Source organism: Gorilla gorilla, chromosome 6, assembly GCF_029281585.2.
Source record: "Gorilla gorilla gorilla isolate KB3781 chromosome 6, NHGRI_mGorGor1-v2.1_pri, whole genome shotgun sequence".
NCBI classification, from domain to species: Eukaryota; Metazoa; Chordata; class Mammalia; order Primates; family Hominidae; genus Gorilla; species Gorilla gorilla.
The window spans coordinates 166,027,892-166,045,580 of NC_073230.2; the positions used below are offsets into that span (position 1 = coordinate 166,027,892).

At 45.9% G+C, this 17,689-nt stretch overlaps 1 protein-coding gene across 3 annotated transcripts in view; it reads left to right on the top strand.

Annotated features, from left to right (window-relative positions):
• The first annotated feature begins 411 nt into the window (after positions 1-411).
• Positions 412-17,689, top strand: part of UBE3C (ubiquitin protein ligase E3C) — a 131,311-nt gene continuing 114,033 nt past the window's right edge. Inside the window, exon 1 of one of the 3 annotated variants that reach the window (XM_004046552.5) lies at positions 412-825. In XM_004046552.5, the coding sequence (XP_004046600.2) occupies positions 760-825 (66 nt within the window). In that variant the 5' untranslated portion in view covers positions 412-759. Of the gene's footprint in view, positions 826-1,202; positions 1,481-17,689 lie in introns of those variants that run through there. The other 2 variants (XM_063708882.1, XM_055347404.2) reach the window with 2 other exon arrangements.

The following is a 17,689-nucleotide window of genomic DNA, read 5'->3' on the forward strand; positions in this document are numbered from 1 at the left end:
CCCCCCCGCCGCGCCCCCCCCCCGCCGCGCCCCCCCCCCCGCCGCGCCCCCCCCCCGCCGCGCCCCCCCCCCCCGCCGCGCCCCCCCCCCCGCAGGCACCAGGCCCCGCCCACTCCGCCGCGTGCTCAGCCCGCGTCACCGCCGTCCTCCCCGGGCTCCAGCGCGCCTTGCGGGGCCGCGCACGCTAGCGGAACCGCCGGGAAGAGCGCCGTGCCGTCGATGGCGGAGGCGCGCACGCCTGCAGGGCCGCGCACGCCTGCAGGGCCGCGCACGCCTGCAGGGCCGCGCACGCCTGCAGGGCCGCGCACGCCTGCAGGGCCGCGCACGCCTGCAGGGCCGCGCACGCCTGCAGGGCCGCGCACGCCTGCAGGGCCGCGCACGCCTGCAGGGCCGCGCACGCCTGCAGGGCCGCGCACGCAGTGACGGCTGACCGCCATCTTCCCTCCCGAGGCGGCAGTTCCAGGTGCAAGCGCCGGGTTTGCTGCCCGCTGGGCGCCCCTGCAGCGGCCCGAGCTGTGGCCGGCGTGGATGAGGGGCAGGCGAGGCAGGGCCGCCCCTCCAGTATTGCCGCCCCTCCCGCCCCAGGGCAGGGCTGGGAGGGTACAGCCCGGGGGCGGGCTCGGGTCGCCTCCCGGCCGCCGCGTCCTCGCTGCCCCGGGCCGGGCGGGCGGGCGCCGAGAGCCTCCCAGCCCGCCCCGTGCCCCGCCCGCCCGGCTACTTCCGCGGCGGCGCTGCCAGCACATGGGCTAGGCTGCCAGGATGTTCAGCTTCGAAGGCGACTTCAAGACGCGGCCCAAGGTGTCCCTTGGCGGCGCGAGCAGGAAGGTGAGGGCCGGGCTGGCGGGGCGCCCTCGGCTCCGGGCCTGCGCGGCCGGGGCTCGGGGCTGGGACTCGGGGTTGGACTCGGGGCTGGACTAGGGGCCTCCCTGGCGGGGACTCGGAGCTTCCTCGCCGGATCTCGGGGCCGCTCCGGCCGGGACTCGGGGTTGGACTCGGAGCCGAGACTTGGGGCCAGGACTCTGGCTGGGACTTAGGACTGGACTCGGGGCCTCCCTGGCTGGAACTCGAGGCCGCGCCCGTGGGGGCCTTGCCTGTCCACTGCGCTTCGGGACCCGGGCGCGCTGGCGGTGGCTCCCTTCCATGCAGGAGGCCGGTGAACCCTGGCACGCTTTGTGCCACCCAAGGTGAACTTACCCTTTCTGGGTGTTTCCTTTCAGAAATGCGCTTTCCATGCTCGCTCCCGCATGGCATCAGGGAGTGGCTGCTTTTCGAATGCCACCTGAAGGGCGTTTTCGGTTGTAGAAGGTGAACGGCACGCATTTGCTGATGTCGATAATCTCTAAAGTAGAGGCAGAACGTCTCATGAATAGCCACGTGTTTGAATCCAAGACGAGGGCAATTATTTGCCACCAGCCTCCTGGAAACTGTGGAGAGACTCCGGACTTACATCCGTTGTGATCGACCATAAGTTGTTCGCATGGTAATTGTTTAGGATAAGGGTAGGCAAACCATGACGCCTCTGTTCTAGTCTACAGTTTCTAGCTGTCTGTCCCTGAAGACGGGCATCGGTTGGTTCACTGGAACCGCTAAGTCGTTGAACACTGTGTGGTCTTGTTCCCGCCCCTCCCTTCCCACCCCTTCCCATCATTTCTGAAATGTTCTTTAAAATGCTTCACCTAGTTTTTCTTGTCTATCAGTATATTCTGTATATCACAACCACCAGGTAGGCACATAACGCGGAGTGGGTGCTGGTAGGCCAAGGAGGAACTGCTGTTATTAAGATTGTGCTGTGGGGCTGTGTTTGGTGGTTTCTGAGGTTAGAAGGGAACCTGGGTAAAGAGTTGGGAGAGAAGTGTGCTGATAATTTTTCAGCTTTGAGGTTCGTGTGATGGTGATTGGTTGGAAGTCACTTGTGCTCCAGAACTAAGTACTGTGCAGTTAAGGGTGGGCGTGGTAGCACTTAGGGTCTTCCACGTTAATGAAAATGTTTTATGAGATCAAAGGATTTCTACAGTTAGAAGAGACTTCAGAGAATCTCAGGGCCAAATCGCCTTGCTTACAAGTTCAGAAGGTGAGCTGCAGAACATTTGAACGAGTGCCCATTCACACCGCAAGCTAGTGGCAGACCATCTGAGACTCCATGCCATTTACACAGCGCCGCGCGGCCTCTGTTGCAGGCAGGAACACCCTACGGGTCATGGTTGTTGGTCCCTTTTCACCAAGCAGTGCATCTCTGCTCTGAGGGAGTGAGATTTCTTAACTGTTGATCAGAATCTCAAGGGAAGATAGCACGAGCTGTGTAAAAGAATCACCCCTTTAAAAACAAAACTCTTTTTATTGAGGTATAACTTAAGATACAGTCAGGTTCACAAACACTAAAGAGATCCTTGTGCAAGTGAAATTGAGGAGGAAGGGCGAGAGGGAAGCTGGGTAGGGAAGGAAAAGGCGTCTCAGCTGGAGGCTAGCGTTAGCCCCATCTCACCAGGAGCATGCTACAACTGGCCCTAATTGCGGCAGAGGGGTTGGTGGCTGCAGGCTGCTGCCCCTCCGGGATGAGGGTGGGAGTGTGGCACTAACCCTGAGCCGAGGGCCATTCTTCTGGGAGAGAGTGGCAGTAAAGAGCCCTTAGTAGGAACTGGCAGCAGCTGGGGCATGGGTGCCGTGGCCTGGTTAAGGAATCTGGGTGGGGAGCCAGCTGTATGTACAGCTTGAAGGATTTTTGCATATGGACACTCTCCTGTAGATGGAACACCACTCACATCAAAGGAAGACCATCCCCAGCATTCCAGAGGCTCCCCTGCACTCTCGCCCATTCATTACAGTCATATGTGACTTAAAGAGGGGGACACTGTCACCAGTTGGTTGTTGTGGGACCATCCTAGAGTGCACTTAACAGAAACCTAGCCGGTGTTGCCCACTACACACCTAGCTGCTTGGTACAGCCCATTGCCCCTATGCTACACACCTGGACAGCGTGTTTCTGTGCTGAATACTGTAGGCAGCTCTTCATGCAATGGTGAGTATCTGTGCATCCAAACGTAGATACAGTAAAAATACAAATTATAATCTTATGGGACCATGGTGTATATGTGGTCTGTTGTCGACAGACTGAGAGGTCATTATGCCATGTATGTCTGTAGCCCCACAAAGGTGACTGTCCTTCTGACCTCCGTTACTGTAGATGAGCGTTACCTGTTGAACTTCAGGGGCATGGAGCCACTCACCACTTGTTTGTGCCTGGCTGCTTTGGCTCGGCTTCTGTCTCAGAGGTGGATTCCATCCGCCTCGGTGCACGGCATTGCCCTTTGTGTGAACGCACCGTGGCTGATTCTATTTTCTTACAGACCTTTGCTGTGTGTGCCTTTTGGTGCACATAATAGTCTTGTGCTGGGTCCTAGATTATATGTATGTTCAGCTGTTGTGCACACCGCTGCCACAGTTTCCCCGTGTCGCATGCCCACAGCATCTGAAGGTGTCCAGGTTTCCACATACTTGCCAACACTTGATATTGCAAGTCCTTTAATTTTAATGAGGATGTAGTTTCTTTGTGGTTTTAATTTTGTTTCCTGACAACTAATTATGTTGAGCACCTACATATGCTTATTTTCCTGAATTCTCTTTGACTGCCACATAAGTCCCTTCCCTTGTTGGAAAAATGAAGTTATAGTGACCCTTTTCTCATGTCTTAAATTATTATTTGAAATCTTCCCTTTCTGGAGCTTAGTGGAAAATGGAGTGGTTACCACCTTTGAATAACCTTTTTCTTTTTTCAAATTAAATACTTTTAGTATTTATTATTTGTATAGATGTGTGTACAACAAGTCTGACTTGAAGAAGTTGATAATCTTGTTGGGCAGATAAGACTTAAGCAATTAAAAATTAAATAACAATAGAGTAATTGCTACATTCTAAATTTCCCTTGGTCCTGATTCAGAAAAAGTAGAATTGTTTGGAGCTTAGTCCTGAAGGATGGGTGTAATTAGGATGGGTGGAAGACGAGAAGGCATTCCAGGTTCGTGGAGCGGGGTGTGTGGAGTACATGTAGATTGGATTCCATTGATTCAAAGTCACTTTGGGGAGCTAAACATTGATTACACATGGACATAAAGATGGGATGATAGACACCAGCGACTACTAGAGGGGGAAAGAGAGGGACGGGGACAAGGGCTGGGAAACTACCTGTTGGTAACTGTGCTCACTCCCTGGGTGATGGGATCATTCACACCCCAAACCTCCGCGTCCTGCAGTATATTCTTGTAACAAACGTGCATAGGTACCCCCAACTCTAAAATAAAAGTTGAATTTTTTTTTTTTTTTTTGAGATGGAGTTTCGCTCACGCTGGAGTGCAGTGTTGCCCAGGCTGGAGTGCAATGGTGCGATCTCAGCTAACCACAAACCTCCACCTCCCGGGTTCAAGTGATTCTCCTGCCTCAGCTTCCCGAGTAGCTGGGATTACAGGCCTGCACCACCACGTCCGGCTAATTTTGTATTTTTAGTAGAGATGGGGTTTCTCCATGTCGGTCAGGCGAGTCTCGAACTCCCGACCTCAGGTGATCCGCCTGCCTCAGCCTCCCAAAGTGCTGGGATTACAGGTATGAGCCACTGCACTCAGCCCGAAATTTTTTTTTTAAGTCACACTGATTTCTATCTTTAAATATTTCTGACATCGGGATACACACTGATAGCATGATGCAGTTTAATTGGGGGTATGTTTTTCTTGGTAGTGTATAGAAGAATATCATGGGGTCATCTGATTTCAAGTACAGAAATGGACTAAAACTAGCTTAGTAGGCAAAACAAAAAGAAACAAAAACAAGTTTATGAAAGGATAGGCGTGTCTGACAGAATAGAAAGGTCAGAAACACCCAGATAGCAGGTACCACCACCACAGGAGTTGCTTGTCTTTCTCCAGGAGCTGGGTGCACTCCCTTCTTTCTGTCTCCTTCATTCCTGGCTCTGCAGACTGGCTTTCTCCATTTCTCACACATGGTTTCCTAGCTTAAGCGTCAAGAAAGTTTGATCATAATTACCAGTTTTAAGGAGAGGAAAGTCTGATTGGCGTGGGTCATGTTTCCACCTGATAACCTCAGTCTGAGGAGGGCTTGGAGGCTTGGTTCAAATGGAACAGTCTAGGTGCACCTGAGGGCTGGGGTAGATTCTTCAAGAAGCGGGGAGTGGTCGTTGACTGAATGCCTGAGTTCCTGTGGGACAGACACAGGAAGGAATCTAGGCTAGAGATGCAGATTTGGGGGTTATCAACAGAATGGTGGCTTCGAACACAGTTCCTTAAGAGGACTTGGAGTTTGGGACAGGGTGGGACTCGTGAGGTACTGCAACATTTAATACGTGTGGGAGTTGGGGATGCTTACAAAAGAGTCACACCTCCGGGAGCGGAGGAGAGTGGTGTCCAGGGAGTGAATCTCAGGGAGGGAGGAGTGACAGGCAATGCCAAGTGCTGCACAGACACAGTGAGTCCACTGACTGCGGAGCTGGGAAGAATTGGGTGATTTGAGCATATTCTGTAGGGTAGTCAGAGTTAGAAGTCAAGAGCATGGCACGTTGGAGAGTGAATGGGAAGTCACAAACAGGGCTGAACACAGGCCGGATGCTGTGGCGCACGCCTACCATCTGCCACACCGAAGACTGAGGCGGGAGGATGGCTGGAGCCCGGGAGTTCAAGGCTGCAGTGAGCTGTGATCATGCCATAGCACTCCAGCCTAGGCGACACAGCATGACCCCATCTCTTAAAAAATAAGGCAGGGGCAAGGCAACAGTGTAGACCTTTTTTGAAAAGAACCAGAAGATTGGATGATAGAGGGAAATTCGGTGTCTCGGAAAGAGTTTTGTCTGTTTTGGGAGATGGGGGAAACTTAAGTTTATAGACTGGGAAGGACGGGGGTTAAAAATGTGGGGAAGACAGGAGTGGCATAACTTTCAGAGTCTTCGAGAATACCCGAGGGGAGAACTGAGTGTGAGCAGGCGATGGGAAATATTTTGAGACTTAAAGAAGCTAGGGATGAATATGGATATAGAAAAGTTTGTAGACCGGAGGAACTGAAAATTTGTAAGTTTTTGTAGATAGTTCTGACAGTAGTGGGAGTAGAATTAAGATCAGTTTAATGTTTGTCCCGTGCTTTTTTAAAAAAAAAAAATAGACTTTATTTTTTAGAGCAGTTTCAGGTTTACAATCAAGCAGAGGGTAGGGTTCCCATATGCCTAGTCTTCCTCACCTCACTTTTCTCTATTACTAGCATCTGGCATTAATGTGGATCATCGGTTACAATTGATAAACCAATGTCGATGTCTTATTATTAATTGAAGTCCATAGTGTACATTCAGGTTCACACTGTGTGTTGTGCATTGTGTAGGTTTTGACGAATATATGATGACATGTATCTACCCTTACAGCGTTATACAGTAGAGTGTCATTGCCCTAGAAATCCTCAGTGCTGGCCAGGTGTGGTGGCTCATGCCTGTAATCCCAGCACTTTAGGAGGCCGAGGTAGGCAGTCAGGAGTTTGAGACCAGCCTGGCCAACGTGGTGAAACCCCATCACTACTAAAAATACAAAAAATTAGCTGGGCGTGGGAGGCTGAGGCAGGAGAATTACTTGAGCCCTGGAGGTGGAGGTTGCAGTGAGCCTGGATTGTGCCAGCGCATTCCAGCCTGGGTGACAGAGCGTGACTCTGTCTCCAAAAAAAAGAAAAAAGGAGGAGGCCCGGCACTTTGGAAGGCCAAGGAGGGTGGATCACCTGGAGTCAAGAGTTCGAGACCAGCCTGGTCAACATGGTGATACTCTGTCTCTACTAAAAATACAAAAATTAGCCAGGCGTGGTGGCAGGTGCCTGTAATTGCAGCTACTCAGGAGGCTGAGGCAGGAGAATTGCTTGAACCCGAGAGGCAGAGATTGCAGTTAGCTGAGATCACGCCATTGCACTCCAGCCTAGGTGACGAGAGCGATACTCTTTTAAAAAAGAAAAAAGGAAGAAATCCTCATTGCATATTCATCCGTCCCTCCTATCCCTGTAACACCTGGCAACCACTGATCTTTTTACTGTTTCTACTCTAGCCTTTTCCAGAATGTCATATAGTTGGAATCATATGCTATGTAATCTTTTCAGATTGGTTTCTTTCACTTAGTACTATGCATTTAAGGCTCTTTTCATGGCTTGACAGCTCATTTCTTTTTACTTTATTTTTTATCAATTAATAAGCTATTTTTTTTTAGAGTGGTTTACGGTTTACAGAATAATTGATCGGAAACTATAATAGAGTCCTCAAAACCTCCTCTCTGCTGCACGCTGTTTCCTTTGTTATTTACATCTTGTATCTGTGTGGTACATTTGTGACATTGGATAACTATTGAATTTTAATGAAGTCCAGCTCACCAGTGTTTTTTTCATGGATCTTGCTTCTGGCGTTGTGTCTAAAAAGTCATTACCAAAGCCAAGGTAACCTAGATTTTCTCGTATTTTCTAGTAGTTTTATAATTTTGTATTTTACATTTAGGTCTCTGATCCATTTTGAGTTAATTTATGTGAAGGATATAAAATCTGTGTCTAGATTTTTAATTTTTGAAGTTTTTTTGTTTGTGGATGTCCAGTTAGCACCATTTCTGAAAAGACATTCCCCAACTCCATTGAATGCCTGTCTTTGCTCCTTTGTCAAAGATCAGTTGGCTATATTTTTATGGATCTATTTCTCTTTTTTTTTTTTTTTTTTTTTTTGAGACGAACTCTCGCTCTGTCTCCCAGGCTGGAGTGCGGTGGCGCAATCTCAGCTCACTGCAACCTCTGTCAACTGGGTTCAAGCAGTTCTCCGGCCTCAGCCTACCGAGTAGCTAGGATTACAGGTGTGCACCACCACACCTAGCTACTCTAGTACAGATGGGATTTCACCATGTTGGTCAGGCTGGTCTCGAACTCCTGACCTCGTGATCTGCCCGCCTAGGCGTCCCAAAGTGCTGGGATTACAGGCATGAGCCCCTGCGTCTGGCCTTTACGATCTATTTCTAAGCTCTGTTATGGCTTTATTCTCTCCTCCATTGATCTCTCTCCCTTTTGTCAATACCATACCATCTTGATTACTGTAACAGATCTGTAGTAAACTATACTACTTAGTATATATATTAAACTAAACTTTTTTTAATTTGAGAGGGAGCCTCCTGTTGCCCAGGCTGGAGTGCAGTGGTGTGACCTCGGCTCACTGCAAACTCTGCCTTCTGGGTTCAAGTGGTTCTTCCGCCTCAGCATCCTGAGTAGCTGGGTGGGCGTGTGCCACCACACCTGGTTAATTTTTGTATTTTTAGTAGAAACTGGATTTCACCATGTTGGCTAGGCTGGTCTTGAACTCCTGACCTGAAGTGATCCGCCTGCCTCAGCCTCCCAAAGTGCTGGGGTTACAGGAGTGAGACACCGTGCCCAACCATAGTAAGCATTGAAGTCTGGTAGTGTGAGTCCTTCGACTTCCTTCTTCTTTAGTATTGTGTTGGCTGTTGTGGATCTTTTGCCTCTCCATAAGAGTCAGTTTGTTGATACTCACAAAAAAAAACCTGTGTAATTTTGATTGGGATTGTGCTGAATTGGTAGATCAAGTTGGGAAGAACTAAAATCTTGACAGTGTTGAGCCTTCCTATCCATGAATATGGAATATCTCTTAATTTGTTTAGTTCTTTTATTTCTTTCATTGGTTACATAATTTTCCTTATATATACCTTATGCCTATTTTGTTAGATTTATACCTAAGCGTTTATTTTTGAGGGGTGCTAATGTGAATGGTATTGTGTTTCAGTTTCAAATTCCAGTTCATCGCTTATTTGTAGAGAAGCAGTTGACTTTCATGTACTAACCTTATGTCCTGAAATCTTGCTATAATCACTTCTTAGTTCCAGGAGCGGTTTTTTGGTTGATATTTGGAATTTCCTGCACAGATAATCATTTCATTTGCAACCAAAGACAGTTTTATTTCTTCCTTCCTGATCTGTATGCCTTTTTTTTTCTTTTTTCTTTTCTAAGACCATCAGAAAGCAATGTGTTTTATTGTCTTACTGCATGAGGTAGGATTATAGTTGAAAAGGAGTGGTGAGAACTTGCCTTGTTCTTAATCTTAGTGGGAAAGCTTTGAGTTTCTCATCATGAAGTATGATGTTTGGTGGGTTTTTTGGTAGATATTCTTTATCAAATTGGGGAAATTCCCCTCTATTCCTAGTTTGCAGAATTTTATCATGAATGAAGGTTGGGTTTTGTCAGATGCTTTTTCTGTATCTGTTATGTGATTTTCCTTCTGCAGCTTGTGGATATGATGGATCACATTAAGTCATTTTAGAATATTGAGCCCGTCTTGCATATCTGGGATAAATCCCACTTGATTGTGATGCATAATTCTTTGTATACGATGTTACATTGAGCTTGTTGATATTTTGTTCAGGATTTTTGCATCTCTTTTGATGAGGGACATCAGTTTTAGGGTGTTTTTGTGATGTCTTTGTCTGGTGTGGTATTAGGGTGATACTGGCCTTATGGAATGAGGATACTCTAGGGCCTACCAAAACCAATTACTATAGTTTTTTTGTTTTATTTTGTTTTTTTGAGACAGAGTCTCCCTCTGTCACCTAGGCTGGAGTGCCTGGAGTACAGTGGTGCGATCTCACTGCCACCTCCATCTCCCGAATTCAAGTGATTCTTCTGTCTCAGCCTCCCAAGTAGCTGGGATTACAGGCGCCCACCACCAGGCCTGGCTAATTTTTTTGTATTTTTAGTAGAGATGGGGTTTCGCCATGTTGTCCATACTGGCCTTGAACTCCTGGCCTCAAGTGATTTGCCCACCTCAGCTTCCCAAAGTGCTGGGATTACAGGTGTGAGCCACCATGCTTGGCCTCAATTACTCTAGTTTTAATTCCTCCCCTATGATAGGTCTAGACTGTTAAGACGGTAAGAACTTGATTGCTTAGTTTTGTAAAACTGCCCTCTATTATATAATTGAAGGGATTACCTAGAATATTTTAACTTAAAATGTTTTGTGCTATTTTGTTTTAAAAAGCAGGGGTGTAATGGATGTGATAGTATAATGCTCCATATACACTGCAGTGGAACATAAAAACTTTTTCTTACAGATCTGGCATCAAATAAAGTCAAAATATTTTCTAAGATCAAATTAGTTCTTTTTTTTTTTTTTTTTTCCTTTAAGAGACAGGGCCTCACTGTGTCGCCCAGGCTGGAGTGCAGTAGCTATTCACAGGCATGATCATAGTGCACAGCAGCCTCAGACTCCTGGTCTCCAGCGATTCTCCTGCCTCAGCCTCCTGAGGAGCTGGAACTCCAGGCTTGCCACTACCCAACCCCAGCCTGGCTCTGAAAATGTTAATTGACTGTCAGGACTGGTATTATTTAGCAACACTGCATTTGTTCCTTCGAATACAGTTATGCTGTATCCTTTACATGTAGGAGCAAAAGACTGTAGTTCCCTGTTATAGATAAGGTTAATAATTCTTTTTTTGTTTTTTGAGATAGAGTTTTGCTCTTGTCGCCCAGGCTGGAGTGCAATGGCTCAATCTCGGCTCACTGCAACCTCCGCCTGCCAGGTTCAAGCAATTCTCCTGCCTCTGCCTCCCGAGTAGCTGGGATTACAGGTGCCTGCCACCACACCCAGCTAATTTTTCTATTTTTAGTAGAGACGGGTTTCACCATCTTGGTCAGGCTGGTCTCGAATTCCTGACCTCAGGTGATCCACCCACCTCAGCCTCCCAAAGTGCTGGGATTACAGGCGTGAGCCACTATGCCTGGCCAGGAATTCAACCGATTTTTAAAAATAGAAACCAAGTGGAATGGAAGGAGTGAGACTTGAGACTAATTGTCTCATTTTCTTTGGACATTAAATCTGGGCCTACAGGGAGGTGAGTAAAGCACCATACAGTATTTAAGGAGGCACTTACTCTCAGGTTCATGCACAGGCTGACCCTGCACTGGCACATCCCTGAGAGTGAGTGCCTCCTTAAATTTGTGCCTTAGGCATCTGGCTTGCCTCATGATATCCCCTACTTGGCTTTAACCACTTGAATGTGTGCTGATTTTCTTGAGTTACAGTGTGAATTGCCAGCTAGGGTCCTTAAAAGGTTAAAAAATAGATGGTCTCATAAGACCATAGAATAGCCTCAAAAGAAGTTCTTGCAAAAGCTGTAAGGAGCTTCACTCTGTGACTTTTCTTTAATTCTTCTGTTAGAGAATGTAGGCACCTAGGAATTTGGAAGTGGGGCATCTTATTCTTTGACTGTGACCCCTGTTTTTTACTGCCTTTAAAGCAGCTGCTTTCTGCATGTCCCTGTTCTCCTGTCTCAGGCCTCCAAATGCCGCTCTTTACCATTTGTCAGCATGAAGGAGAAGCCATGCTTTCCATAGCCCATCACCTTTGATGGTGGTCAAATTACAGGCTGTAATACCTGCTGTTGCTGAGGGCGTACAGACACTGGACACAACCTACCTAGGGTTGGTTATAACAGATTTATCAAGAGTCTTAACAAGGCCAGGCATGGTGGCTCACACCTGTAATCCTAGCACTTTGGGAGGTGGAGGCTGGCAGATCACTTGAGGTCAGGAGTTTCAGACCAGCCTGGCCAACGTGGTGAAACCCCATCTCTACTAAAAATACGAAAAATTAGCTGAGTGTGGTGGCACCCGCCTGTAATCCCAGCTACTTGGGAGGCAGAGGCGGGAGAATCGCTTGAACCCGGGAGGCAGAGGTTGCAGTGAGCTGAGATCATACTACTGTCCTCCAGCCTGGGTGACAGGGCAAGACTCTGTCTCAAAAAAAAGAGTCTAACAAGATATGTCCCCTCTGATCCAGCAGAACAAATTTCTACATTTAGAAACGTAAAAATTTATTCTAGTGAACTAATATGCATAAGAGAAGATGCATGGAAAGGTGATTTATGGCATTACTTATAATACTGAAAAATACTGAAACAGCCTACATGTCTAAATACGGGACATTTGTTAAATAACCGTTAATATAACAATGCAGTGAAATACTGTGCAGCCATTTAAAATGGTCATGATGTGTATTAATGTCTGTCATTAATTTATTAATATACTTGTATTTATGAACATGATTTATTGTTAATGGAAATAAGTAGATTACAAAACAGGATTGCAGTTGGCATTTAAATTATGTTTATCTGAACAGTCAAGATAGCTAGTTTCCCAGTTTCTTGATTTTCATTGAATAAAAGAAAGATACTAGTTGCTTATTGCTGTGTAATAGAGCTTAAAGCAATACATTTTTGTTACCTTGGTCAGTTCTGTGGGGCAGGCATCTGGATCTACTTCGGCGCTGGCCTGTTCACAAGCCTGGAAGTTAGTGCTGGCCATTGGCAGGAGAGTCAGTTCTCAGCCGCTTGCGGGGCTTCTTAGGGATACCGTGTCCTCATGGCAGCTGGCCTCCCGCTAAGCTGCTGACCAGACAGAGCAGGGAGGAAGGGCAAAGCCTGTGGTGACTGGCCGTCTCAAAGCCACACACTGTGACTTTGGTCATAGTGTATTTGTCCAGCCCACTCTCGGGGTGAGGGGAGTTGGGCTCCACCTCCTAAAGGGCAGCAGTAGTAAAGCATTTGGGGACATAACCCTAAAGCCACCGTAGAAGGGAACTTCAGTTTTAGCTTAGTCGTAAACGCTGGCGCTGCAAAACAAATACGCTGTGTTTTCTGCCTCAGCCTATTAGGAGTTAAAAATTGTGGTTTTCCTTCTTACCTCTTACCTTCTATATCAGTAGTTATTGGCTACATAAATAACAACACAGTGAGTTAAAAAGCAAGCATTGTCAACATACATTTTGGTGAATGTGAGTTCACTCGGAGAAGATTGTGTAGCTCTTTGGAAATGTAACAAAGAAATTGGCAAACTAGGAGCAGCTTAAAAAACAAGTAAATAGAGACCTGACTTAAAATGCTATTTTTCTAGATGAGCCCTCCTGATCATGTGCTGGCTTTTCTTGTGAACTGTTACCTTCTCCCGTATGCTGCTTGGAAATGCTTAGGTTCCTGCATTATCCTGCCGGAAATACTATCTATTAAGCCGTTTAAGTGTCTTCCTCCAAAAAGCCTAGTAGAACCATAAGGAGTAATTTTTTGTAACAATGCAAATTCACTGATTTAGATCATTTAGCTTTTTAATCCATTTGCCCTTGGAGAGAAGAGGGGGCTATGCAGTTGGACCAAGGGGAGTCAATGATTTTGGAGTCAGTCAGCCCTTGGTTTGTCACCATGACAACCGTGGAGCAGGAGGTAGCCACATCATGACAGGGAGGAGAGGTGAGTGAAGTGAGAAGCAGTGGAGCAGCACAGTCAAGTGGCCGTCATCTGAGAACGCTTCTGCACAGCCTCGTACCCAGAAGTTTGTTCACCTTCTGTTCTAGTACCATGTGTGTATCCTATTTCCAGAACCCCAAGCAAGCATCAGTTTTTGTGTGCTGGACTGGGTAGGATTCTTAGGACTATTTACATATTAACATTACTGTCACCAGTTAGAGGGACAGCATGGGCAAAGGTGTCCAACCATGGAGACGTGGTGTTCAGCTACAGGTTGTGGCCAGAACGGGGGTGGGCAAAGGGTGTGGGGAAAGTGGAAGAGAAGGCTGGGAGGAAGGTAATCGGGCAGAGCTGGGAGGAAGGTAGTCAGGGAGAGAGCTGGGGGAAAGGTAATTAGGGACAGAGCTGGGGGGCATTGTAGGCCACACTAAGGCATATTCAGGGAGGACTCAAAAGCCGCTAAAGAGTTTTAAGCACATTAATGAGACTTAGGTTTTAGAGATGCGTGGGGGGCAGTTTGGGTGTTTGATTCTAGGGAGGCAAAGACTGAAGCCAGGGAAATCAAGGGAGAAGCACCCATACTTGTGCCTGAAGAGCAGTGAGGGCCTAAAACCTGCAGTGGGCATTTTCTTTTAAGGATGTTTCTGTTTCTCTCCTTGTTTGTCACATGCAGATCCTTGCGCTCCTCACTATTTGTTTTCCTGCAGGGCACTTTTCCTTTATGAGCTCATTGATCTCGACTTCTGTTATGTGAGGCAGAGGTGTTAGTGTCCTGTGGAGGAAGAAATCAAGGCCTGGAGTCCAAATAATTTAGCAAAACCCACAACACTGCCCTGTGGTTTGTTTATCCGGATGCTGTATGGCCTCTCCCTCGTGTCTGGGCAGGTTGTCTTGCCTGCACATCTTGCTTCTGTCTCCTGCTTTACTTGTGCATTCCTGTAACTGCTTGGGAAGTTGAGGACCACATCCTGCAGGCACTGAGAAGGTGGTTCCAACAGTCCTACATCTTTTGGAACTAATTTTTCTTACAGTGCAGCATTAACATTGTTTAATTTTTTGCCAGGCATGGTGACTCACGCCTGTAATCCTAGCACTTTCGGAGGCTGAGGGGGGTGGATTGCCTGAGGTCAGGAGTTTGAGACCAGCCTAGCCAACATGGCGAAACCCTGTCTCTACTAAAAATACTGAAATTAGCCGGGCATGGTGGCGGGCGCCTGTAATCTCAGCTACTTGGGAGGCTGAGGCCGGAGAATGGCTTGAACCCCAGGGGAGCAGAGGTTGCAGTGAGCAGAGATCACGCCACTTCACTTCAGCCTGGATGAAAGAGTGGGACTCCCTCTCAAAAACAAAACAAAACAAAATTGTTCAGTTTTGTACATATTATTTTAGAGCTGTGTGAGCAGACGCTAGATTGTTGGCACTTAGCATGGTTCACATCACATCTTGCCACTGTGAAACCCCTTTACTGCAAAAGACGAAATTTCAGAAAGTGTAACCTTGAAAAAAAAATAGTTAACTCTGGAACCAACTGTCTGTGACTTAGCTGTTCATCTTTTCTGGGCTTTTCTTTATTGTATCATGTAATGGGAAAGTCACAATTCTCTTTAATTTGTTTTTAACAGAGTCAAGGTCTCACGATGTTGCCCAGGCTGGTCTCGAACTGAGCTCAATTGATCCTCCCACCTTGGCTTCCCCAAGTAATCCCAAGTGTTGGGATTACAGGTGTGAGCCACACGCCCAGCCAGAAAGTCATAATTCTTGATAATGATAAAACCAAACTAGATTATCATGAATCTTCCTTGCTCTAAGAATGGTTGTGTTTCTACTCTGCAGTCAGTGGCCTTTTTAAAAAGTTAACTTTTCCTCCCGGCACTCTGGGAGGCTAAGACAGGCAGGCCTTGAGCCCAGGAGTTCCAGATCAGCCTGGGAACATGGCGAGATCCCGTCTATACTAAAAATACAAAACAAACAAACAAACAAAAAAAGGGCATGGTGGTATATGTACCTGTGGTTTCAGTTACTCGGGAGGCTGAGGTGGGAGGACAGCTTGGTGGGGCGGGGGGCGAGGTTGCAGTGAGTGAGCCAAGACCGCGCCACTGCACTCCAGCTTGGGTGACAGAGCGAGGCCCTGTCTGGGTGGAAAAAAAGTTAACTTTTTCTGTTTAAAAAAAATGATAGGTCGGGCACGGTGGCTTACACCTGTAATCCCAGCACCTTGGGAGGCCGAGGCGGGTGGATCACGAGGTCAGGAGTTCAGACCAGTCTGGCCAAGATGGTGAAATCCCGTCTCTGCTAAAAATGCAAAAATTAGCCAGGTGTGGTGGCAGGCGGCTGTAATCCCAGCTACTTGGGAGACTGAGGTGGAGAATTGCTTGAACCTGGGAGGTGGAGGTTGCAGTGAGCCAAGATCACACCACTGCACTCCAGCCTGGTGACAGTTCGAGATTCTGTCTAAAAAAAAAGATAAAAGGTCAGACCTTCTAAAGAGCATCCATGAAATCATCTTCTCACTGAATCCCCTAACTTCCCACCATTATTTTCTCAGGATCCTTTCAGAACAAGTCTAAACATAAACATGTCCTCCCCTCTCATTTTCAGTTAAAATGGGAGATCATATTGCTTTTTCACCTCAACAAAATGTCTTAGTGATTCCATATCAGCATCTTTATATATGTTATTTTTCATGGTATATAATATTCCATAGCATAGTTTGATACTTAATATAACCACTTTCCTATCAATGGTTACATATAAATTGTCTTTAGAGTTTTGCTATTAAAATAGTGCCTTATTTACGACACAATTCTGAGGTAAGAAAAGAAAGTCTCTTGTTGTATATTGTGATATTTAAATGATTGCGTTTTGCATTGGATACTTCATTTTTTCTCTAGTCAAGTGAAGCAGAAGGAGTGGAGAAGGAACAAAGAAATCTGTAACTGGTTGTAGTCAGACTTTATTTTTAAAAATGAGCTCTTATGATTGTAAAATAGTATTTAATTGGAAATGTAGGCTATACTGAAATGTATTTAATAATTACCTATTGGAACCCTACCCATCCCTTAGAAATGAAATGCTGTTAATGCATAGTCAGTTTTTTTTCCCATCTTTGTGATGGTAAATGGTCAAATATTTTCCTAGCATTTTAAAAAATTTCTTTTGAACTTGCATCATATTGTGCATTATGTTTTATAAATATGATTTTTAGTGGCTGATGATGCACCTTTAAGTATGTTTTGCATATGTGAAATTGGCGGTTCTCATATTTTCATAGAGATTCTTATTTCATGTAGGTCTGCAAAAAAGAATCCCACCCCTCCACACGCACACACACACATTGTAGCTTATGCATTATTCACAAATGTTAACTTGTAACATTTTCCTTTACTCAAAGGCAGTGTTCTTTGAAGTGTATAAAATGGCTAGCATTATGTTAGTGCCTGAGAGTCAGAAAATACTGAACTGAAACAGATGTGAAGCTGATAATTCTGTGTAAATGGAGTAAATTGTTAATGGAAGATAAGCCAAATAGGTGAAACAAAAACCTCACAGTTTTTTGGGGTTTTTTTTAAATCAAGATATTTACAAACATGCTAACAATCGTTCTGTAAGTGGTTAGCAGTTAATTTGGGCATGTGGTCTTTTGGAAGTTACTTAAATTTACTTTGACATTCACTCTAGTTTTTTAACATAAAAATTTTATTCTGAGGGTTTAATGAAATCTGATTTAAACTATGTACGCTTTACTATTTCAAATAAAGAATAAACTTTGTTACCACTAAATTTATTTAGTGAAGAAAGCATTTTCCCCCCATTTAAAATCATCTTGGTAAGACAAAACGAAAAGAAAATCACCTTGGTAAATGGTGTTTGTAAGATTTGGTCATATTTAATGTTCAGAGAAGATAACGATCGTACCTAAAGCTCCACAGGCACCCAGAGCAGTTGGCTGTGCTCATTGTGGATTTCACATTGGTGGGTAGTTACAGCAGGGAGTGTGCACGCTGTCAGGACGATGGCCTCGGTCGTTTCAGAGACCCTTTGGGTGTCTGATGGACCTTGTCTGTAACTGCTACTAGGCATCCCTACGGGTTCTACGTCTGCATAATTTGAAAGATAAGAATGTTTTCAACTATGAGTACAATAAATTGAAACCAAAAACTTGTTAATCAATAGGAAGTTCAGTCCTTTTTCAAAATCACACTGCTTTCTCCTAGTACCTTACTTGCCCCTTTCCTCCCAGCCACTCAGTGGTGAACTTGTTCCTCATTATATTGAGCTGTTTCTAGAACTTGTTCTCATATTGCTTTGTTACTACTTTGTTCTACAAAAGTGAGAAAATATTGTAAGTACATGGGCGATCATTCAGATGGGAATGTAAAAATTCAAATAAA